This window comes from Nomascus leucogenys, chromosome 24 (assembly GCF_006542625.1).
Source record: "Nomascus leucogenys isolate Asia chromosome 24, Asia_NLE_v1, whole genome shotgun sequence".
Classification (NCBI taxonomy): domain Eukaryota; kingdom Metazoa; phylum Chordata; class Mammalia; order Primates; family Hylobatidae; genus Nomascus; species Nomascus leucogenys.
In genome coordinates, this window is record NC_044404.1 from 4,575,623 (window position 1) to 4,598,633 (window position 23,011).

The 23,011-nt window shown below is 61.0% G+C and overlaps 1 protein-coding gene across 1 annotated transcript in view; it reads left to right on the plus strand.

The window, feature by feature from the left end:
* TP73 (tumor protein p73) overlaps positions 1–23,011 on the plus strand; it is an 82,631-nt gene that overhangs the window by 55,084 nt on the left and 4,536 nt on the right. Inside the window, exons 5-13 of the mRNA XM_030805897.1 lie at positions 13,255–13,441; positions 14,390–14,505; positions 18,331–18,440; positions 18,844–18,986; positions 19,346–19,434; positions 20,689–20,810; positions 21,360–21,508; positions 22,286–22,424; positions 22,822–22,915. Of these exons, the coding sequence (XP_030661757.1) occupies positions 13,255–13,441; positions 14,390–14,505; positions 18,331–18,440; positions 18,844–18,986; positions 19,346–19,434; positions 20,689–20,810; positions 21,360–21,508; positions 22,286–22,424; positions 22,822–22,915 (1,149 nt within the window). The remainder of the gene's footprint in view (positions 1–13,254; positions 13,442–14,389; positions 14,506–18,330; positions 18,441–18,843; positions 18,987–19,345; positions 19,435–20,688; positions 20,811–21,359; positions 21,509–22,285; positions 22,425–22,821; positions 22,916–23,011) is intronic.

Genomic DNA, 23,011 nt, shown 5'->3' on the forward strand with positions numbered 1-23,011 from the left:
CCCCAAGAGCCCTCCGGGTCTCCCCTCCTGCACCGAGGAGGGGCAAGCGGCACCAAGGCCGTGGCTGCAGGAGGGGCTCTATGGGCCACATGGTTGGTCCAGCCCACTGGGCAGCGTCCCCTCCCCCACGGGGCCCCGCCTTCCCGGGCACAGCTCAGTGCTGGCCCCCTGAAGTCCATGCAGGGCGGCTGCATTCCCACCCCCTGTGGGGAGTGCTGAGCAAGGGCGCCTCAGGTTTTTCCACTTTAAGAACCGGGTCCCACTGCCCTGCTGGCCATAGCTGTGGTTTTCCCACGCTCCTGGAGGGCTGAGGGGCAGGGCGGAGCCTAAGGTAGCCTGTCAGGCTCTGCAGGTAGCTGGACAGTCCTGCCGGGCTGGTCTGGGGTCTGGGTTGTAGGCCCCGCCTGACCCTACCTGCGGTTGTTTCTGATTCTCACTCCAGCCACGGGCTCCCCCAACTGCTGGCTCCGGGCTAAGAGAAGGCTCAGCCCGGACTCCCTGGGCTTGATGGGAAGGGGCTCCGTGGGCTGTTGGGCCGAGGGGCAGAGGACCTGGCACCTCCTCCAATGCCTCCCACCTCCATCTGGCAGGCAATGCCGACCCCAGCGCTAACGCCCCGTTTTCTCCATTTGGAAATTACTCCTCCACGCACCTTACTGCACAGTGGAGATAAGGATGGGAAGACCGTGCCGGGGCTGTGGCCAGCACAGTGCTTAGCTCGCAGCAGGAGGCCCATGTGTTGTCTTAATTGTGGTAGTGGTGGTGGTGGTGTGCTGGCCTGGGCCTCCCAAACGAGTGGTTCCATGGCAGCTGCACCTGCCTGTGGGGCAAGGGGGACCCAGGACTATCCTTCCACCCCACTTGGCGGTCCGGTGGGGCCACCTGAAGCCAGGTCAGAAAGCCCCAAGGCATCCTCACCTGCACACCTCCAGCAGTGGGAGCCTCACCACTGCTTCTCTCCCACGCTCAGGCTTGCTGCCTAAGTCCACTCTCTCCCCTCTAAGGACACTGACCTCCTGCCCTGGGGTTTATGATGCTGGCAGTTTCTGGAGAGTGTCCCCCTGGAGTCCTGGCAGGCAGCTTGTGGGAGCTCTGCCTCCCTTCCTCCCATGGTCTGAGGATGCTGATGGGGTCTTCACCGTGCTTGGAATGCACTGGGTGTGGTCTGAGCTGATCCTCCTGGAAGGACAGGAGCAAGCCCCTCTCTGGCTGGCTTCCCCCACCTGGGGTGTCTGCCACCCCTACCCCCTGCCAGGTGTGTGGCATCAGGTTCAAGGGACTTCATGGTTTTGTCTCAACTGCCTTGTCCTGCAGGACAGGCGGCCTTGCCCTGTGGGACGGGCTGGTCTGCTCAGACCAGGCGTCCAGGGCTGGTCAGCTGCACCAGCGGGAGGGGAAGGCTCTGCCTGGTGCCCAGCAGAGGAGCAGCGACGCCTCCTCACTCCCTCCCTGCTGGGCTCTGTGGATGCTGGCGCCGGGGAGTGGGGCGGGAGCTGGGGAGGAAGATGCTGTTGCCTGCACCCAGGGCTCCTCCTCGGAAGCCCTGTGGATCCAGGGGGTAGAGGTGGGACAAACGTTGATAATTCGATTTTTGGCACCTCAGCTCTCTGGGGGCAGAACCCCCTCCACCAGGGCTTCTTCCCTTGCCCAGAGAGGGGCAGGCAAGTGGTCGGCTCACAGTGCGGGACGGGGCCGCCGGGCAGCCCGCTTGCTCCCAGTTCTGGGGTCCCACTGTGCGGGCGCTGCCCAGACCTGCTGCCTATGCTTGCGTCCGGCCTCTGCGCCGTGACTCCCGGGGCTCCCGGCATGCCAGCCGGCTGGTAACTGATAGATAATTCATATTTTTCTCAAGTACAATTCCACATTGGCTGCCGCCTTCCTTTTCCCCAATCAGGAAAAACACCCTCACCAGCCCCCAAGTGACCACAGCTGCTAATGGTGTCTTTGACCTCTGCTTTGCTAATGCCCACGGTGGGTCTCTCCAGCCCCGGGGGGTTCCATCTGTCCTGAGCAGCTTTCCTCAGGCCTCAGATCTCCTTGGGCACTGAGGGGTCTGGAGGCTGCGGTTCACAGGCCTGTACGTATGTGTGCATACACATGCATGTGCACACACACAGACACGGCACGCTCCCACATGCTTGCACACGGGTGGATACACAAGTACCTTATGCACACGCAGGCACATGTGAACACACAGGCATGCGTGTACATGCACAGGCCTCCCCCGGTCACTGCCCAGGGTTCTAGTAGCCCCCACCCCATGGAAAGCCAGGAGGAGGAGGCGGGTCATGCGTAACCGAGCAGCCAGAGGAAGGATTTGTGTTTAGCCATGAGAGTGTAACCAGTGACCAGCGACAGGGCAAGGCCGGCATTTGGTGAGAGGGACCCTGCATGGTGAGAGGCGTGGAGCTGGCGCCTGCTGGGGTCCCAATCCCAGAGCTGCCCGTGAGCACCTGCTGCTTCTCCCCTCTGCCCTGGCATCCTCACCTGCAAAGAGAGGTATGGCCTGCCAGCCATGGTGGGGACAAAAGAGCTGGCTCTTGGGACTTCTTAGGGCAGGGCGGGGTACCTGGGGAGTGCTCCACACACGTGGGCTCTTTGTGAGTGCAGTGCTGATGGTGACACCAGTGCCCTTCTCCCAGTTCAACACTCTCTGTGGGACAGTGTGGGGTCAGAGCGTGTGCAGAGCTCTCTGTGGGGCATGGCCTGGCCTCTGAGCCCTGCTAGCCACTCCTGTCCTGGGATCTCCCTGGGTTGGCAGTGGCGCAGACAGCTGGTTCCAGGAGGCCCTCGGGGCAGAGAATGAACAGGAGTTCCTCTGGCTGTCGGAACAGCCGGACGCAATGGGCATCGGATGCTGTGACACCCCGGCTCAGCCATTCTGCCCCCAGCTCAGCTTCATCAGGGAAGGTGGCTGTCCTTGGTGTTTGGGAAGTTTGGGGACGGGGCTCTGATGTCAGGTAAGAAGGCATTGTGGGGTTGGAAGCCCTGGCCCAGCACAGCATCTATGGGCACCTCAGGGCATGCTGAGTGACACCACCCACAGCCCACGAGGCAGGCTGCCATGGCAGGATGGTGAGGACACACACAGGTGCGATGGCCAGCGGCCCCAGCATCCCTCCAGACAGACAGATGGCCCGGACACAGCCCCGAGTGCCCTCCAGCTGCTCTCAGACTTGGCGTGTGTGTGTGTGTGTGTGTGTGCACGTGCACGCGCACACGTGTTCATCTTAGGGGAGAGCTGGCTCCACATGTAGGAAAGCCCCCCTCCAGGAGGGACATATGGAAGGAGGGCCAGGGAAGCACAAAGGCTCTGCACGGGATTCCTGGGGAGAATGAGGCTGAGTCAACACTAATGGGTCTGGAGCAACCTTCCCAGCGCCTCGGAGGCTTGCAAGCAGGAGAATAATAGCGGAGGTGTCCCAACACGATCGTGGTATCAATTGCGTTATCCTAAAAGTTTATGGAATGCATGAGTGGAACTAATACCTTTTACTGGCACCAGAAGCAATTATATGTGCGTAAAGCTGAGGGAAGAGTTCTAACAATGTTTATTGTGGAGATGAAACGTGGATTATTAGGGGAAACAAGAGTACTTAGGGCGAAATTGCAGCAATTGCTCACATCATGCGGCGCGGGGATCTGCAGCAGGGACGGAGCTTCCAGCAGGCCTGCTCTGGCTGCGGTCAGTGCCTCAGGGTTCGTGGCCCGAGCCGGGGTCGGCTCTTCTCTCTCCACTTTCTGAAGCAGCCAGAGGAACTCACTCTTGGGCCCTGGAGGTCACAGAACTTAGCCTTGGAGGCCCCAAGTGAGGCTGGGGAGGCCCCAGCTCTGAGACCCTGGGTCCTGCTGCTCCACCCCACAATGCCTGGTTCTTGGAGGAGACAGGAGGGAGAACCCCTTGGGGGACAGGATTCCCTTCCATAGGCATGAGACTGTTGGGGTAGAGGCATGATCCAATTTACGTTTTAGGAAGAATCATCTATTTTCTAGGACTTATTTCCAGTTTGGGGACAGCCCTGTGGACCCAGCACGTCTGATTAGTAGCGTTGGCGGCAACATTGCCCCTATGTGCAGGGCCTCCCACACTCTGCATTTTACAGATGAGGAAACTGAAGCTCCCAGAGGGCACACCAGGGTCACCTGTCAGCAGAGGGCGGAGCCGGGCCTGGCTCCAGCAGCCAGACCCCTGACCTTGCCCTTGCAGCCCGTGTGATGCCCCACCCCGGCCCCTACAGGTCCCTGAACAGGTCCCCACGAGCAGCCCCTGCCCCCTGCCCCATCCTCTACACCCAGCTCTGTGGGGCAGGTCCCTGTGACCCTCAGGGCCCCCAGGGGAACCAACGATAAGGAGGTGCTGACCCCTCAGAGGGACCTGCCTGTCCCTAGGGGGGTGTGGGGGGAGCCCAGGCTGTACCTCGGCCCCCGTGAGCCTTCCACTGCTGTTTGCCAGTGAATCAAACTGGGACTGGGGGTGGAGAGCTGTCCCTGTCTGCTTTCACTGCTTGGTTTTGCTGACAAAGGAAAATACCTCAAGAACGCTTTATCACTGGAGTGCTCCGAGGCTGGCCACCCTCACAGGCGAGAAGCCAGGCAGCTGGGCTTGGGGACCGGCCTCTCCTGGTGCCTCCCTGCCCCCTCTGCCTTCGCCCCTCCCAGGCCTGGCCTCACTGCCACTAACTCCCGTTGACAGGGGGAAAGAGAGGCCCGCAGGGGAGGGCCATCCCCGGCTTCTCCTGGACCCAGTGCTGACGCCAAGATGCGGTCTTAGGCAGGGCCGCGTGGGACTCAGGGCAAGGTGAGGGGCTCAGCTGGGCAGCGGGTTAAAGTTTTGCTTCCCGGTCTGGTGGGTTTCTACCACCCCAGGCCAGTGGTCACTTCTGGGATTTTCTGAGATTCCAAAAGTTGAAGCCACGCTTAAGGTATGTGGACGGACCCTGGAGGCCCAGCCCCTGCCTCTGGGTAGAGAAAGCCCTGAGCGACCTCCAGACCTTCTGTCCCTTTTCCCAGGAGCCTCAGGAAGAGGGGGACAGACAATTCCAGGGTGTCCCAGCTGGAAAGAAAGGCATCTTCTCTGCGCTCCAGGCGGACAGCGTGAGGCTCAGAGATTAGGTGGTGGCCAAGGCTGGTGTCCACAGCCAGGGGTTATGATGGGGCTGCAGAGGCTTTGAATGGAACAGCGCATTTTAGGGCAGAAAGACCCTTTTGGAGAAGTTAACAGCACTCCAAGCTTCAGTGAAGCAGAAGTCAGAGCCCATGGGGAAACCGCACAGGGGGATGACCTAAAGCCCAGAGCCGCCCCAAGGGTTGCAAAGCCACCCCTCCCCAAGCCATGCCACTGGAGCGAAGCACCCAGCTCCTTGCACCTGGCATTGAGGAGATACCACTCTCTGCAGGCGGTCAGAGATTTAGAGGCCAAAATTCTCCTTCCCCCAGGCATTTCACTGAAGATTTACAAAGTTTAGCAAAAACCTAGATTCTAGCCAACTATTACCTTAAAAGCTGAAGAGGGACCATCCCACCATGTCCACAGCTTCCTCCCCTCCCTCCGCTGTCCCCGGCCACCTCCAGCTGCTGCCAATTCCAGCCCCCAAGGCTGTCCCAGGAAGCTGTAGCCAGAGACTCCGGGACTGTCCTGTGAGCAGAGGGCACCCACTGACCCTGGGGCACCCTTCCAATCCCCACAGCTGACAAAGCCGGGCCTCAAAAGGCTGGGTTAATCCTGGCTTCTCCTCAAAGCCACAAGTCAGGGTAGGGGTGAGGATGCTGGGGGCGAGGATGGTGGGGGCTTCCTCCCCAGGAGTTAAGGGGCCCTCTCTGCAGTGAGCAGAGCAGGCCTGTTGCCAGCCTGCTGGGCCCCTTGTGGGATAGCTCCAGGGCCTGGCCCACAGCCCCACTAGCTAGGTCCTTGCCAGCGGCCGGAGGAGAGGCCAGGCTACTGGCACGGGCCCTCCAGCTGGCGCTGTCAAAAAAGCAAGTTGTGGGCAGAGGACCCTGTGCTTGGTCCCGTCTCAGGGCAGAGGCTGAGTGCGATGCTTTGAACACTCTGTGTCTTCAGAGCGAAGGGGCAGCTGCTGGTGGGCATTCCAGGGCCCTCTGCAAGCCCAGCTTTTGTCTCTGCGGACCCAGGGCACTGCCCTGCCACCCCCTCTGTCCCCGAGGCCCCAGATGGGGTACCTGGGTCCTGGAATAAGAGCAGATGGAGTTCCTCGCCCTGCCTGGGCAGCTCATTCCTTCCCGGGCTTGGGCAGAGTGACAGTGATAGTAGCACCCACCGGGCACCCGCACGCCGTCTCAGTGAATCAGGACAGCGGCGACTGGGTGGGGACTGGGCCCTGAGCGCCTCACACAGCATCTCGGCAGCAAAGCAGAGACTGGAGCTGTCCAGGCCAGGCCACCCAATCCCAGCCAGACACAAGGCAGTCTGTGTGAGTCTCAGTCTCTACTGTCCATGGAGACCCATCCCCAGCAGGACCAGTGCAGGTGAGGCCCCTGGCTGTTGTTCCCCTTACCCCTGAGGGGCTTAAGCCCAGCCACAGGGTAAGAAGCCCATGTTCCACCTGACATCTCTGCAGTGCCGTCTTCCTGGAACCCAGGGGTGCTTAAGGCGGGTCTGATGCCTCTGCAGTGCCCAGTCTTCCTGGAACCCAGGGGTGCTTAAGGCGGGTCTCTGCCTAGACCCCGACCCCAGGCCCCAGGACCCAAGTCAAGCCCAGCAGTGACAAAGGGCTGGGAGATGGAGCTTGGGGGTCAGACAGCTCTGGTCTGGGTGCTGGTCCACCCCAGCTTAGCGGGCAGGTTTGGGTCACTAAACGGAGTGACAGTGCCTGACCTCCCAGGGCCAAGGTCGGGTAAGGGCCCCGCACAGGGCAGGCATCAGTGGGCAGTGGATGTGGCCATGAGGGTGGACCTGGGTGCCCCATTCCCCAGTAGGTGGACAGCACTCACCATCTCCCTAGGTCTCCACACCAGCGGAGGCAGACGCCTAGGGCGAACGCTGCCTCGCAGCCTCCCCCCACACTAGGCCCCTCTTATCCCCTCTGGCTGTGGCCCTCATCTCCTACCGGACTCCTGGGCCTTCACTATGCACTGGAGACAAAGCCACCAAGTCTGTCCTGGGCTCAGCACACACCTGCTTCCCTCCCCTACCCCGATCATAGCCCAGGATGGAGAGCCCCAGAGGCAGCCGTGCATGGGACGAGGGCCGAGCAGGCTCCGGCTCCTGTGGCCTGGGTGAACTCAGTGTCTCCCAGGGAGCAGTGCTTCCAGGCCGTGAGCGTCCCCCGTGTGGCTCCTGCTCACCTGTTTAGGACATGGCTCAAGGTCGTGGTGGGGCAGGCTGCCCAGCTCCTCAGGGTTCCCACTTGCCCCTGGCCTGCCTTCCCCAGTGAGCAGTTTCTTGTCCACAGCCTCTGGGGCTCTAGCAGGCCTCCGTCAGGGCTGAGGATCGCTTGGCATCTGCAGAGGATGTTTCTGCCTCTAGTTCATCCTCCATAGAGCTCCTGGCCTGGGAACCCCGGCTGGCCAGCATGGGGATGCCAGCAGACACATCTGTCCCCTGCAGCCCTCCAGCCAGGAGCTCTTTCACAGCAGCCTCTTTTCTTGGGCAGTGCTGGGCCTGGCACTGGCTGTGGCCTCACGGGCATTCTGAAGTTCGCTTGAGCCTCTCATCTGCCTGGCCTGTGGGCTGTGGGTGTCCTGGTGAGTGAGCCGTCACTGCCTTGACCATGGGAGCCCCAGCTTAACACCAGGGTGTTCTGAAACAGGGGCGACTGCCACATGTGTCCTTTCCCCCTCCCCAGGCTAGTGGCTTCCCTGGGGCAGGGAGGGACCAGCCCTGTGACATCCTGCCAGGCCTCCCTGACATCTGTCAGAGCCCAGCCTGTGCTCCCAGCAGCTCTCTGAGGGCAATAGTGACATTGTGCACCAGTGTAGGCCACAGCTTCCCACGAAGGGGGCTGTCACCGAGGGTGCCCTGTGGCTGCCACCTGAGGATACCCTTCCTCTCTCAGAAGGAGAAAGGGACCCAGGAGGACCCTAATCCACAGGCTGTTGACCCTGGCTCATGCATGTGTTTTAGGGGGTCCATCTGTGAACCGACGAATTTAATGGCAAGGGTTCTGTGGCTCAGCCCCAGGAGCTTTTCTAGGGAGAGGAAGGGTCCAGGGCCTTGGCAGAGGGTGGGCTCAAAGAGGCCCATAACCCCAGAGAGGAGAGAGATGTGCCCCTAAACACACACAGGCACACACAAGCAAGGAAACTGGATAAAAGTGGGCAATAAAAAAATCATTTAAAAAATAAAAGCCCCCACTACAGGCCCCATCTTCCAGAATCTGTTGCAACAGATTCACCCACGCTGGTTAACGGTATTTGCGGTTTGCAAGATGCTACATGTCCCAGGAAAATGACAGACAAGTTATTATCACCTCTCCACTGTCCTCCTGCCCAAACCTGCCCGTGCCGGGCACCCAGCTGCTGGGGAGCGAGGAGCGGGCACGAGGAAATTAGCAGCCCCGCGCCGCACCCGCCCCTCGCCCACCCCCACACCAGCCGTGCCAGGCCCAGGGCTCCCAGCCAGGCCGGGCCCATGTTGTACTGGGGCGGGGGAGGACGGGAAGGAGAGGAGGGTCGGAGAGGAGGCGGCAGCGTGGGGAGGGATGGGCACAGTGGCGTTTGGGCAAACCCTTTCCTGCAAGCAGGATGGTGCACGCACCCTGGGCAGGCAAGTCCAGGCGGCTCCGTGTCAACAGCCGAAGATAAACACAATTTTATCAGCTCGGAATCTGTTGAAACACATCCATCTAGCGGTTCTAGGGAAGGAGAAGGCAGGAGGGGGGCGGCGGAGGGGAAGTGTCTCCACGTGACCTTTCCTATAGAATAGGCTCCCCCAGAGTCCTCCTCCTGCCCGTTTTCCACAGGGCCAAGCCCAGGCCTGAAGCCCAGAGGCCTGCTGGGGAGACAGGAGGAAGGAGCTGGGGGAGCACTGGAGCCGTCCCGGGCTCAGCCACCCTCTAGAAGGACCTGGATCTCTCAGGGCTCCCTTCCCTCCTATGGCCACCTTTGTCACCCACCCCCAGATGCTGCCAGGGCAGGGGACGTCACAGACATCCCTCCCCGAGGCCACCCAGCTCCGGCCAGGCTGGGCACCTGGGGTCCAGTTAGTGCCAGAGTGAGGTCTGCCAGGCATGTATGCCCCGAAGGCCATGTGAGCACTGCACTGGGGACACCCCTGTGGGGAGGAGAGCCAGGCCCAGGACCTTGGTGGCCTTACTGGCCAGAGGGGAGGAGAGGTGCTCACATTGCCTGAGGACAGGGGCCTCCTTGCTCTCCACCGAGGCCTGGGCCTCCCTCTGCCACTGGCCCAGGTTGAAGACCTGCCCGTTCCAGGCCGCTCCACATTCCAGTCCCAGCCCCCACTTCCCAGGGTGGGTGGTCCAGCTGCCGCCTGCACCAGGTACCAGGGACAGCTCCCGGCGTGCCCCAGCTCCTCCCCGGGGCGGGGTGGGGCGGGGCGGGGCATCCACAATGCTCCCCGCACATGGGCCCCCAGGACTTCTTGCAGACGGGAGTCCCTCAGATAGTGCAGAGACGGGAGCACGCACTGGGTCCTGCACCCACTTTGTGCGCCCTGGCCCTGGGACGCCCCACCACACAGCTTCCAGAGCAAGGATCGCCACTTCACCCTGCCCGGAGACCCAGAGGGAGCGGGGTGGGCTCAGCAGGGTGCTGCCCAGAGGCCGCTGCCTAGGTCTGCGAAATGGGAGCACGGCTCACCCTGAGGCCCAGGCGGGTGGGAGCTGAGGCTCCGCAGAGGACTATGGCCGGGGGTGCTGGGGCAGGGGCCTAGGGGAAGGGCTGCAGGGGCCAGGCAGGAGCTGTGAAACCCTTCACACTGTTCAGACTCCATGGGGCTGTCAGGGAGCAAGGGCTGCCGGGGTCTCTGCCCGCAGGCTTGGTTGCACCCAGAGCCTTACTCCATCTGTGTCCAACCGGCTGAGGAGCCCAGGCGGCCTCCGCTCCCGCACCCCCATCTCAGGCCGTGGGCCGGGGCACTAGGGTGGAAGAAGCCTCAGGGGACTCAGCCCCAGAAAGGGAACTGTAGGGAAGTGGGGCCTGTGTGGCTCCAGCCCCCCGCAACCTACACCTCCTCACCTGGTGCTGAGAATGACGAGGGCGCAGTAGCCACTAACACCTGCAGGCCACTGTGTTCCCAGGGGACACGCAGTGAGTCAGAGATGCAGGTGGAGAGGCTTGTGCCGTGGCTAGAGGCGTCCCAGCTGACGAGCACAAAGCCAAAACTGCCACCCACATGGCCGGACCTCAGAGGCCCTTCTCCTTTTGCTGTCCCTGAGACTCTGACCTGAGCCACCCTGGCTGGGGTCTGTTTCAAGGGGGGTCTGCCGCCCCCTCCCTGCTCTGCGGTTTCCCTAGGGAGCAGCTAGGATGGATGGCATTTATTGAGTACCACCTGCATACCTCCATCTGCTACACGTTACTGAGGAGAGATGAGGGGGACAGAGCCAGGTGCCTGAATTCCAGGGGGCCTGTGTGCTCTGCACACAAGAGGTGCTCCATAAATGCTCAGCAATGGGCAGCTCACCCTGTAGGCTGCCCTGGCCTCAGAGAAGCCTGGCAACACAGCTGCTGGCCCTGTGTTCCTCTCTCCTGCTCCAGGCACTGGCAGACAAGAGCCTGCCACCACCTGGCCCCTCCTCCTTCTGTCCCCAACCAGCACAGATGGAGACCAGGCGTGGTGTGTGGCTTCAGGCAGGGCCTTTGTCCAAGAGACCAGTGCCTGGACACAGGCCACTCCAAGTTTGGGCCAAGAGCCCTGTCTGAGTCTCCTGAGGGTCCTAGTCCCAGAGGGTCTGTGCTGCGAGCTGTTCCCATGTGCCCTGGGGGCAGGGCTACCTGCTTATCCTCCCAAGTGATGCTGTGGGGAGCAAAGGGGGCATTTGTAATGGTGGGGACACTGTACGTCAGTGGTCACCTCTAGGGAAGCCAGACTGACCCCACAACAAGGGGACTGCCATCCTTCCCGCCGTGCCCAAGCCTGCAGCTCCAACAGTCCAGGGCAGGCGCCCGCACAGGGGTGGGCTGCTAGCTCTGCAAGGCTGTTTCTGCTTTTCTTTCTTTTTTTTTTTTTTTTTGTGATGGATTCTCACTTTGTCGCCCAGGCTGGAGTGCAATGGTGCGATCTCGGCTCACTGCAACCTCCACCTCCTGGGTTCAAGCGATTCTCCTGCCTGAGCCTCCTGAGTAGCTGGGACTACAGGCGCCTGCCACCTTGCCTGACTAATATTTGTATTTTTGGTACAGACAGGGTTTCACCGTATTGGCCAGGCAGGTCTCGAACTCCTGACCTCAGCTGCCTGCCTTGGCCTCCCAAAGTGCTGGGATTACAGGCGTGAGCCACTGCACTCAGCCTGTTTCCTGCTTTTCTAAACAGCGCCCAGCCTCACCTGCAGGGCTGTGCATGATGGTTCCTTCCTGCGTTTCAAACAGGACTGGGGATGGGCGGCTTCCTGCCTAAGGCCCTGTGCCCAAGGTGGGGGTCGCAGGCAGGGGCAGTGGAACCACTCTGGCTCCAGGGGCTCCAGATGGACGGAGGACCTAGGAGGGGCCAGCCCTTTGGTATCCAATTCCCATCCTGAGGAGGCCACTGAAAGACCCCCTTCCACTTGTCCCTCCAGCCCCCTCACACCCATGGCAGGGACAGGCCAGCATTCCTGGCTGGGTCTCATTCGGGGAGCCCAAGTAGCTCATCAGAGAGGGGACTGCTCCTACTGCGCAGGAACAGGGGCGCTCAGGGTGCCGGGGACCCAGGCCCCACCCACCGTAGCTCGAAGGCTCTGTCACCTCCATCTCCCCCTTCTCTTTCTTTTTTCCTTCCTCGCTTTTCACGTGCCTGCACCTGCCAAGGACCTGTGGCTCCTGAGAGCCCCTCATGTCCCTTGATGGCCAGAGAGGCAGTGCTGGTGGCCAGTGGGGGTCAGGGGGTCAGGGCCCCCTAACTTCCTTGGCAAAGGGAAGACTCCACCTGCAGCTTCCCTGGTTCTGCCAGTAGCTCCCTGTCTCCGACCTCAGTTTCCCCAGCTGTTCCATGGTGGAGTGCGATGGGACATTCTCCAGGGCACTTGCGGCTGCAGTGACTTGTGATTCTGAGTCATCGGGGGCTGGTGAGGGGCGCAGAGGGCATGAGATGGCAGCAGAAGTCATTCTCTGAACCTGAGACTGGGGATCATTCCTGATGGCCCTGTGGGGAGAGGGCATGAGGACTCCCAGCAGGTGTCCAGGAGCCTGACACTTGGGAAATCAGCCAGCTTGGAAGTGAGTGGACGCCCCTGCAGCGGCCTCAGCGGGGCCACTTTTAGAACTCATGAGAGCCGGCCTGGGTCCTCAGATGGGCAGCCGGGCCCTGTGAGGCGAGGACACTGGAGGCCTCTGCAGGGGCTGGATCAGGAAGGGTGTCATCCAGTCCTCCTGCAGCAGGGCCCACGCCAGCTCCAGACAGACCTATTAGCTCCTCGAGTCCCAAGCTGGGGATACTGGGGCTGTAAGCCCAGAGGGGCCCCCAGAGTGGCCCAGACCAAGCCGCACAGCTCGGCTGCTCAGACTTGGTGGCCCCAGCAGGAGAGGGTGTCAGAGTCACCAGGGCTGCTGAGGCCGTGAGAGGCCTTCACGCCAACCCAGAGAGCTCTCTATGGAAGCTTGAATGCGTAGCGGGCACCCATCCCATCACACATTAACCACTTGCTCTGTGCAAATGCCAGAGAAGACTAGCTCTGGTCTTAAAAACAGATTCAATGCTGCAAACCTACCTCTTCAAAGTGCTCCAAACCCACCTCTTCAAAACGCTGCAGTCAGGGACATGGCTTCCTCAGGCCTGGCTCCCAGTCCCTGTTCCCGCCCTCACTCTCCAGCAGCCCCTTCTTGCTCTCCTGGCCTTTCTTGTCCCCATTCATAAACCTAAAGCCTCTCTGCCTGGCTGCCACCGGCACTCACACCCCTGCTGTCATGGAGCCCAAATGACCCGATGGCTGTGGAGTGGGTGCCAGGGCAGCCGTGCCTGGATTCACGCCTCGAAGGACAAACACCTGGAGGGATTCAGCAGAGGGGCTGCTCGGGGCAGTCTTCATCTGGGGCTTGTGGAAGGGGCTCCCATGGGGAGGACGTGGCTCCCAATGCGGGGTGGCCTGGACAGGAGTGCAGTTGGGACCACTGGTCTCACCCGTTCCCTCTCCCCCACTCCAGTACTCCCCGCTCTTGAAGAAACTCTACTGCCAGATCGCCAAGACGTGCCCCATCCAGATCAAGGTGTCCACCCCGCCACCCCCGGGCACCGCCATCCGGGCCATGCCTGTTTACAAGAAGGCGGAGCACGTGACCGACGTCGTGAAACGCTGCCCCAACCACGAGCTCGGGAGGGACTTCAACGAAGGTGAGGCCCCCAGCTCCTCTGCCCATGGTGGCACTTTGCCCAGCACCCTGGACAGCACAGCCAGGGGCTGCCTAACTGGGAGAGATTGGGGCTGACAGCATGGGCTTAGCCATTCCCCTGGGGAGGGCTTTCAGTGCCTCTGCCAGCCCCAATTTTCCCAGTTCTGAGTGGGACCTGGGGGGGCCCATGCTCCTGGGCAGGGGCAAATGATCTGGGCAGAGTCTGAGGGGCAGCAGCCTTCTGGGGCCCCAGAGATCCTATGAGTCATAGCTCCTCTCTCCAGTGTGCCTGGCAGGGCCTACGGGCTACCCCAAGGATTAGCAGGAGAATCAGGGGGCAGAGCCACTGGGCAGGCACCCCCAGAGCACAAGGGCTGCCAGCTGGCCTGAGCTTCATCTGGAAGCCCACAGGACTGGGCCTGGTGGTCTCAGTTCTGCTGCGATGCACCTGGCACAGTGCTGGGTGCCTCTGCACCTGGCACAGGGATGGGCACCTCTCTGCACCTGGCACAGGGCTGGGCACCTCCCTTCACCTGGCATGGGGCTGGGCACCTATATGCATGTGACACAGGGGTGGGCACCTCTGCACCTGGCATGGGGCTGGGCACCTCTTTGCACCTGGCACAGGGTGGGCACCTCTCTGCGTCTGGCATGGGGCTGGACACCTCTGCCTGGCACAGGGCTGGGCACCGCTACATCTGGCATGGGGCTGGGCATCTCTGCACGTGACACCAGGGTGGGCACCTCTGCACCTGGCACAGGGCTGGGCACCTCTCTGCACCTAACAGGGGTTGGCACCTCTGCAGCTGGCACAGGGCTGGGCACCTCTCTGTGCCTGACATGGGGCTGGGTACCTCTTTGAACCTGGCACGGGGCTGGGCACCTCTGCACCTAGCACAGGGGTGGGCACCTCTGCACACCTCTCTGAAGTGTCGACCCCTCCCGGCAGGACAGTCTGCCCCAGCCAGCCACCTCATCCGCGTGGAAGGCAATAATCTCTCGCAGTATGTGGATGACCCTGTCACCGGCAGGCAGAGCGTCGTGGTGCCCTATGAGCCACCACAGGTAGGCCAGGAGCCAGGCTGTGCCCAGGGCCCTGCAGTCAGCCGTACGGGTGGGGGGAGGGGCCCCTGGGGCAGCCCCTGAGGCAGCCCCTGTCCCTCCTGAGTTGGCTGATCTGCCTGTCCGGTCGGCGTCTGTGCAGGGCTCCCTGCTCTGTGTTAAGTCTGCGTCGGCGGCTCCTTCCTCACCCACACCCACCCCACTGTGCGCACTGCTGCTCTAGCGCCGCATCCGCCTCGGGCACTCTCGGGGCCTCAGTGTGCCCAGCTCCATAGCGGGGAGTGGGTTTTCAGCCTTCTCCTCTGTTGGTGCCCAACACTGGCTCTGGCCTGGGGCTCCCAGACACAGGGATTTGGGAGATGGGGAGGTCCCCGCCCATTTAGACCCTGGATTGGCTGGGGCAGAACCAAACCAGCAACAGCGCCTGAAGGGGTGGCAAATTCTACGAGGGGGGTTGAGGGATGGTGGAAAGACTCCTAGGCCAGGCCAGGGGCCCAGGAGAGGCGGCCTGCAGGAGGCTGAGGCTGGTCAGCAGGGTGGAGAGCCGGGAGGCCCCGCTGGGCACCACGTGGGTGGGGGGTGCAGGGGACTGGGGGGCATGCAGGCTGGAGGGGAGGGGACACGGAGAGGCTGGGGGCTTTGACCTTTGGCCCAAAGGCAGCGGAAATTTCTGGGACACCATTCTGGAGCTGATGTGGGGCCCAACTGGTGTGAAAGGCTCGGGTAGGGGGAAACAGAGGGTTTAAAGTTGCTGCAGGATGGTGGGGCAGGGGCAGAACAGGAGGTGAGGAGTGGGTACTAGGCCCCCAGGGGAAGGCAGGCAATGGCAGGCCTCTACCTTCCCAGTACCTGGTTCTGAGACCAGGCTCCATGCTGTACCCAGCCCCAGCCTCCCCCACCAGGTCCCCATCCCTGTACCAGGCCCCCAGGACACCCCAGACTCCTGTCCCTGTACCCAGTCTCCAGGTCCTCCACAAGCCTCTACCCTGTACCCAGGCCCCCTTTGAGGTCCCCATCCCACCATCCTCTAAGAGCAGCCCCTTATGTCAGCGGAACCAGGGCCCAGGAGGGCTCTCTGAAACCCATGTCCCACCCTCACCCTGCCTCGGCCTGCCAGGAAGGCAGAGCTCTCTCGCCCCCTGGTGGCTGCCGTGTGACAGCAGTTCTGAGAAAGGCCAAGATTTTCCCAAACCCCTAATGGCTTTTGTATTTGTCCCCAGGGTGACATGAAAACTGCCCACATTATGGTCTGGGGACACTCATTGATCAACAGTTTTGGTTCATGGCTGGGCGCAGTGGCTCACGCCTGTAATCCAAGCACTTTGGGAGGCCAAGGCAGGTGGATCACTTGAGGTTAGGAGTTCAAGACCAGCCTGGCCCACAGGGCGAAACCCCGTCTATACTAAAAATACAAAAGTTAGCCGAGCCTGGTGGTGCATGCCTGTAATTCCAGCTATTCCGGAGGCTGAGGCAAGAGAATCGCTTGAACCCAGGAGGCAGAGGTTGCAGTGAGCCAAGATCGTGCCATTGCATTCCAGCCTGGGGGAGAGAGACAACGTCTCAAAAAAAAAAAAAAAAAAAAAAAGTTTTGGTTCACGTCTCAGCTGTACTGCAAAATCCCTGGGAAACAGGAGTGTACTGGGGGTGGGTTTGCTGGGGACAGCTCTGGTTCCTCTTTCTGCCCAGATGAGCCCACAACATGCAACACACACATAGGCCCACAAAATATGTGCCAACACACTCACACCCAACATCTGGGCTTGACCTCCAGCCTGTGTCAGGGGAGAAGGTTGGGGCAAACAGACCACAGGACTCTGTGCTGCTCTGAGAGCAGAGACCAGGTCTGAGCCCTCCCAGAACCCAGAACCAGCCCAGTGCTTGGGGTTCAGTGATCTTCATGAATGGGTGGCTGGATGGGGTGAGTGAGTGGATGGATGGGGGTGGGTGGGGTGGATGGATGGATGGACAGATAAACGGGGTGGGTGGGTGAGTGGATGAATGGATGGGTGGGTGGATGGATGGATGGATGGGGTGGGTGGGTGGGTGGGTGGGTGAATGTATGGTTGGGTAGAGGGATGTTGAATGGATGGGGTGGGTGGATGGATGGATGGATAGACTGATATTGTTGAATGAATGAATGGGTGGAAGGATGTTTGGATGGATGGATAATAAATGGGGGAGTGGATGGATGGATGGATGGATAGGGTGGGTGGGTGGGGTGGATGGATGGATGCATGGGGTGGGTGGATGGATGGATAGAGGGATGGATTGATAGGATGATGGATGGGGTGGGTGTGGGGGGTGGATGTGTGGGTGGATGGATGGATGGATGGATTGACTGATATTGAATGGATGGGTGGGTGAATGGATGGTTGGATGGATGGATAGATAATAAATGTGGGGAGTGGATGGGGTGGATGGGTGGATGGATGGGTGGATGGATGGATGGGTAGATGGATGGGGTGGGTGTGGGGGTGGATGGATGGATGGATGGATAGATGGATGGAGTGGGTGGGTGGGTGGATGGATGAATGGATGGATTTATTGATATTGAATGGATGGGTGGGTGGATGGATGGTTGGCTGGATAGATAATAAATGGGGATGGATGGATGGATGGATGGATGGATGGATGGGGTGGGTGGATGGATGGGATGGATGGGGTGGATGGGTGGATGGATGGATGGATGGATAGGATGGATGGATGGGGTGGGTGTGGGGGGTGGATGTGTGGGTGGGTGGGTGGATAGATGGGTAGATAATAAATGGGGGAGTGGATGGATGGGTGGATGGATGGATGGATGGGGTGGGTGTTGGGGTGGACATGTGGGTGGGTGGGTGGGTGGATGGATGGTTGGATGGGGTGGATGGATGGATGGATGGATGAATGGATGAATGGATGGATGAATGGGCTGGGTGGATGGATGGGGTTGGTGGATGGATGGATGTATATTGAATGGATGGGTGGGTGGATGGATGGTTGGATGGATAGGTAGATAATAAATGGGGGAGTGGATGGATGGATGGGATGGGTGGATGGATGGATGGATGAATGGATGGATGAATAGGGTGGGTGGATGGATGGGGTTCGTGGATGGATGGATGGGTGGATGGATAGATGAATAGATGGGTAAATGGATGGATGGATGGGGTGGGTAGATGGATGGGGTTGGTGGATGGATGGATGGGTGGATAGATGTATAGATGGATGGATGAATAGATAGATGGGTAAATGGATCGATGGATGGGTAGATGGATGGATAGGGTGGGTGGGTGGGTGGGTGGGTGGATGGATGGATGGATGGATGGATGGATGGATGGATGGACTGATACCGAATGGATGGGTGGGTGGGTGGATGGATGGTTGGATGGATGGATAATAAATGGGAGTGGATGGATGGGTGGGGTGGGTGGATGGATGGGGTTGGTGGATGGATGGATGGATGGGGGGATAGATGGCTAGACAGATAGATGGATGAATAGATGGGTAAATGGATGGACGGATGGGTAGATGGGTAAATGGATGGATGGATGGGGTGGGTGGGTGGGTGGATGGATGGATGGATGGGGTGGGTGGATGGATGGGGTTGATGGATGGATGGATGGGTAGATGGATAGATGGATGAATAGATAGATGGGTAAATGGTTCGGTGGATGGGTGGGTGGATGGATGGATGGATGGACAGATATACAAATGGCAACAACTATAGAGCAGGGCATCCCCCTGCCTACCTGGAGCCAGGACCAGACATGGAGCTGGGGGCTGCAACCTTAGTGGACTGGGGCTGCATGCTGATGCTAGCCCCTCTCCCTGCTCCCCTATGTGCAGGTGGGGACGGAATTCACCACCATCCTGTACAACTTCATGTGTAACAGCAGCTGTGTAGGGGGCATGAACCGGCGGCCCATCCTCATCATCATCACCCTGGAGACGCGGGAGTGAGTCTCAGGCACACAGGGTGGAGGTGGGACAGGGCTGGGCGGGCACGGCCGGGGGAGAAGGGGAGCTGTCATGGAGACCTGCAGGCCAAGGCCAGCTTGGGGAAGAGACTTTGGGCTGTGCTGCTGGAGGAAGGAACCGCCCCCTGGCCTGCAGGGCCTGCCTGGACAGAAGCTGGGCCTCCGGAGGGAGGTGGGAGTCCCGGGCGAGGTCTCAGGGCAGCCTCGCAGCTTTGAGCCTCTGGCTCCCTCTAGCGGGAAGACTCGCTGCCGGCACTGGGTGCTCTGTGGTGACTGAGGGCTCTCAAGGCCGGTCCTGCAGGGTCCGAGGTGGGCGGGGAAGGTGGGCAGGTTGAGGGTGGGCAGAGTTGAGCTCACAATTCTGGCTGTGCCCACCCGACAGTGGGCAGGTGCTGGGCCGCCGGTCCTTTGAGGGCCGCATCTGCGCCTGTCCTGGCCGCGACCGAAAAGCCGATGAGGACCACTACCGGGAGCAGCAGGCCCTGAACGAGAGCTCCGCCAAGAACGGCGCCGCCAGCAAGCGTGGTGAGCGGCCGGCCAGGGGGAACTGGACGCGTGTGGGAGGGGAAGGGGACACACTGGCAGGACACAGTGCGAGCCCGCGTCCCAGGGACAGGGCCAGCCCCTGAACAGCCCCCCACGCCCAGACTCCTCCCTGACGGAGCCTGAGAGCAGCCCCCAAATAAGTCGCTTGTCCTGGGCCAAGGGCATCTCAGAGGCCTGGGTGGCACCGCAGGTTTGCCCGTCCCTGTGGGTTGCTCACCACCGGACCCAGCCGGAGAATTGATTGGCCCCAAGTGTGGGGCAGGTCTCCCTCCTCCCAGAAGGAGGCCTCACCCTCTGGTCCTGCCTGCTCACCCCGCCCGCCCTGCCTGGCCTTCCAGCCCTCAAGCAGAGCCCCCCTGCCATCCCCGCCCTTGGCGCCGGCGTGAAGAAGCGGCGGCATGGAGACGAAGACACGTACTACCTGCAGGTGAGTGTGTGCTCCTGCATGGCGGCCGAGAGACCTGCCTCGCCTCTGTCGTCTGCTGAGCCCGGGCTGGGCCATGGGGAGGGACTCTGGAGACCATGATGCAGGGGGCGGGAGGAGCCCAGCCCTGTGTGAATGGGTCCAGAGGGCAGAACCTGCTTGCAAGAGTCAGACCAGCAGGACCCAACTGCAGGGCATTCCTGAGAGCCCCCTCAGTCCCAAAAACCCAGCGTCATGCCATTTACAATGAAGCCATGTGTACATAGCACAGGTGGGGTGGTGCGGAGTCCCACCAGGGTAGAAGTTCAGCAAGAATCCAGGACCCAAACGTTGGCCAGGACCCGTGGCCATGGCCGGCCCCCATGAGTGTGCTTCTCACGTGTGGCCTCCGACAGGTGAATTAAATCGGCACAGGCTTGGCTGGGATTCATCTTCCATGATGTGAACTTTCTGTTTTTTGAGCTCCAGAATGAGCCCCAGTTGGGGGCAGTGGCTCATGCCTGTAATCCCAGCATTCTGGGAGGCTGAGGCGGGTGGATCAGTTGAGCCCAGGAGTTTAAGACCAAAGTGGGCAACACAGTGAGAACTCCATCTCTACAAAAATTTGCTGGGCGTGGTGGTGTCGTGCACCTGTAGTCCCAGCTACTCAGAAGACTGAGGCAGGAGGATCACCTGAGGACAGGAGGATCACCTGAGCCCAGGAGTCCAAGGCTGCAGTGAGCTATGATGATGCCACTGCACTGTAGCCTGGGCAACAGAGCAAGACTCTGTCTAAAGAAAAAGAGAGAGGGGAGAGAGGGGAGAGAGGGAAGAGAGGGGAGAGAGGGGAGAGAGGGGAGAGAGAGGAGGGAGGGGAGAGAGGGGAGGGAGGGGAGGGGAGGGAGAGACAGAGAGAGAGAGAGAGAGAGAGAGAGAGAGAGAGAGAGAGAGAGAGAGAGAGAGAGAGAGACTGACTTGATTTTTAAAAACCCAGTATCTGTTGGTGGGGGAGGAAGAGGGGAGGCTTGGGCAAGGCCACAAGGATCAGGCATGGTTCTTGGGGACAGGAGACCTGCCCACCAAGTCAGGGGCTCTGGTTAGACCTGCTTCTTGGGAAGAGGAAAGAAGACCAAGGGATCCTGAGCCTCTGGGGTGCCAGGGAACCCCCAGAAAGGACAGATGCTTTGCCAAGCCCAGGTCCTCCTGAGGCTGCGGCTGCCCCCCCCTCTCATGGGGGTCTGGGGCATGTGGGCAGAGCATCTGCTCCTCTGTGCTCAGGTGCGAGGCCGGGAGAACTTTGAGATCCTGATGAAGCTGAAGGAGAGCCTGGAGCTGATGGAGTTAGTGCCGCAGCCACTGGTGGACTCCTATCGGCAGCAGCAGCAGCTCCTACAGAGGCCGTGAGTCAACCCTAGCCCACCATCAGTGTGGGGAAGGAGGACATGGCTTAACCCCCCAGGAGAAGGCCAGGAGGACCAGAAACCCCTCCAGAAGGCATCGTCTGCCAGGGACAGGCAGCAGGGTCCAGAGCAGGGCCCACCCCACATCTCCTCCTCCAGGAAGCCTTCTAGCACTTGGGGCTGCCCTGGGACCCTGGGTCAAGGCCCTTGCTATGCCTCTGCCACTGAGAGGTCTTGTAAATGTCTGCTGAGTGGAAAGGCCAGGAGGGGTGGCCAGAGTGACCATGACCCACCAAGACCAGAGTCCAATTCCAGTGGCACAGGTCATCCCCCTGCCTCCCGGCCCCGCCATGGCCAGTGTCCTTCTCAGGCGCAGGCCCAGTGGCCGTGCATGGCCATGGTTGGGGACAGGGAGGCTGGGGGAGGATGAAGCCACTCTCTGACATCAGTCTCCACCCATTCGCAGCATGGGGGCATCACGGGCGTGGGTGGTCGGTGGGCACGAGGCTGCCTTGCTTCCCACCCATGCGAGCCGTTGCTTCTGAGCAGGAGTCACCTTCAGCCCCCGTCCTACGGGCCGGTCCTCTCGCCCATGAACAAGGTGCACGGGGGCATGAACAAGCTGCCCTCCGTCAACCAGCTGGTGGGCCAGCCTCCCCCGCACAGCTCGGCAGCTACACCCAACCTGGGGCCCGTGGGTGAGTCCCTTGGGCAGTGGGGGCCCACGGGCAGGGCGGGGAGGCCCACTGGGGGCGCCTGGCTCAGGACACACCACCCAGCTCGGGACCCAGGGCAGGTGTCTCTGTGGCTGGCTCCTTGCAGCGGTTCCACCCTCCGGGCAGGAGGCGCAGCCACGGACAGCCCTCTCTGCCCACTCCTGGCTGTGGCAGGTGGAGGGGGGCGTGATTAAGAGCATGGAACCCACATGCCTACACCGCCTCTTGGCAGGCGAGGGAGCTTGGGGAAGACTCTTAACATTACACAGCCTGTTTCCCCATCAGCAAATGGCCACAGAAGTACCAGGCTCACTCCTTGTGAGGATTAAATGGTGCAAGACCTCATCGGGGCCCCAACACAAGCCGGGGACTCCATTGGATAGAGTTTGGGCCCCCTTCCCCTGGAAGGTCCTCATGTGGGCAGGACCAAGCATGTTCCCAGTGCTGCGAGCAAGCACCCCCAGGCGTTTCCTGAGGCCCTGGGATGTGGCCAGCACTCCAGTGCCAGCTGCGATTGCCCTTATGACCCAGCACCTCGTATGCATGGTCACCCCCATCCCTACTAGGCGGGGCGAGGAGACAGGGCCCCAGGTGTTCAGCCCTTGCTCAAGCCTCCAGCTGGCCGAGGTGATGCCAAGCGTCACATTGCCAGGCCTTGGGATGGCTCCCTGGTGTCCAGAGGTGTCTGGAGCCTGGGTGGAGCCTGCACCTGGACACCCGGCCTAGCTGCCCTGATGGCCCCACCTGCCTCTCACCCAGGCCCTGGGATGCTCAACAACCATGGCCACACAGTGCCAGCCAACGGCGAGATGAGCAGCAGCCACGGCGCCCAGTCCATAGTGTCGGGGTCCCACTGCACTCCGCCACCCCCCTACCACGCCGACCCCAGCCTTGTCAGGTGCGTGGGCTGCCGAGGGCCTGAGCATGTGCTGTCACCCTGTCCGTTCACCTCTGTCCTTCTGGCCATGTCAGCTGCCCTGCCCCACCCTGTGTGCTCACCACTTGCAACCCCGGATCAGACAGGCGGGCGGGGGCAGTCAGGCCAGGAGCATCTGCAGATGCTGGGGAAACAGTCCACTTAGAGGAAAAGCACAAAAAGCCAGGGTCCTCCACTGACCTGTCCCCAGCTGAGCACGTCCCCTCCCCGAGGGATGCCGTGGCCACCTGTGCGCTGGAGCCACCCTTCGGAGACAGTGGCAGTCTCCGCCCCAGCCAGGCCACTCTCAGAGACGCGGGCTCGTGCAGCCCTGTGCTTGGAAGCTAATGCTGCTTCCTTTCTCAAATTCTCTCTGCAGTTTTTTAACAGGATTGGGGTGTCCAAACTGCATCGAGTATTTCACCTCCCAAGGGTTACAGAGCATTTACCACCTGCAGAACCTGACCATCGAGGTAACGCCCGGGTGGCCCCGCTCTGCAGAGGCAGTAGCTGGAGGGGGCCCCTGTCCAGAGGGCAAAGAGCCTTCTCTTCCTTGCTGTCATGGCTGG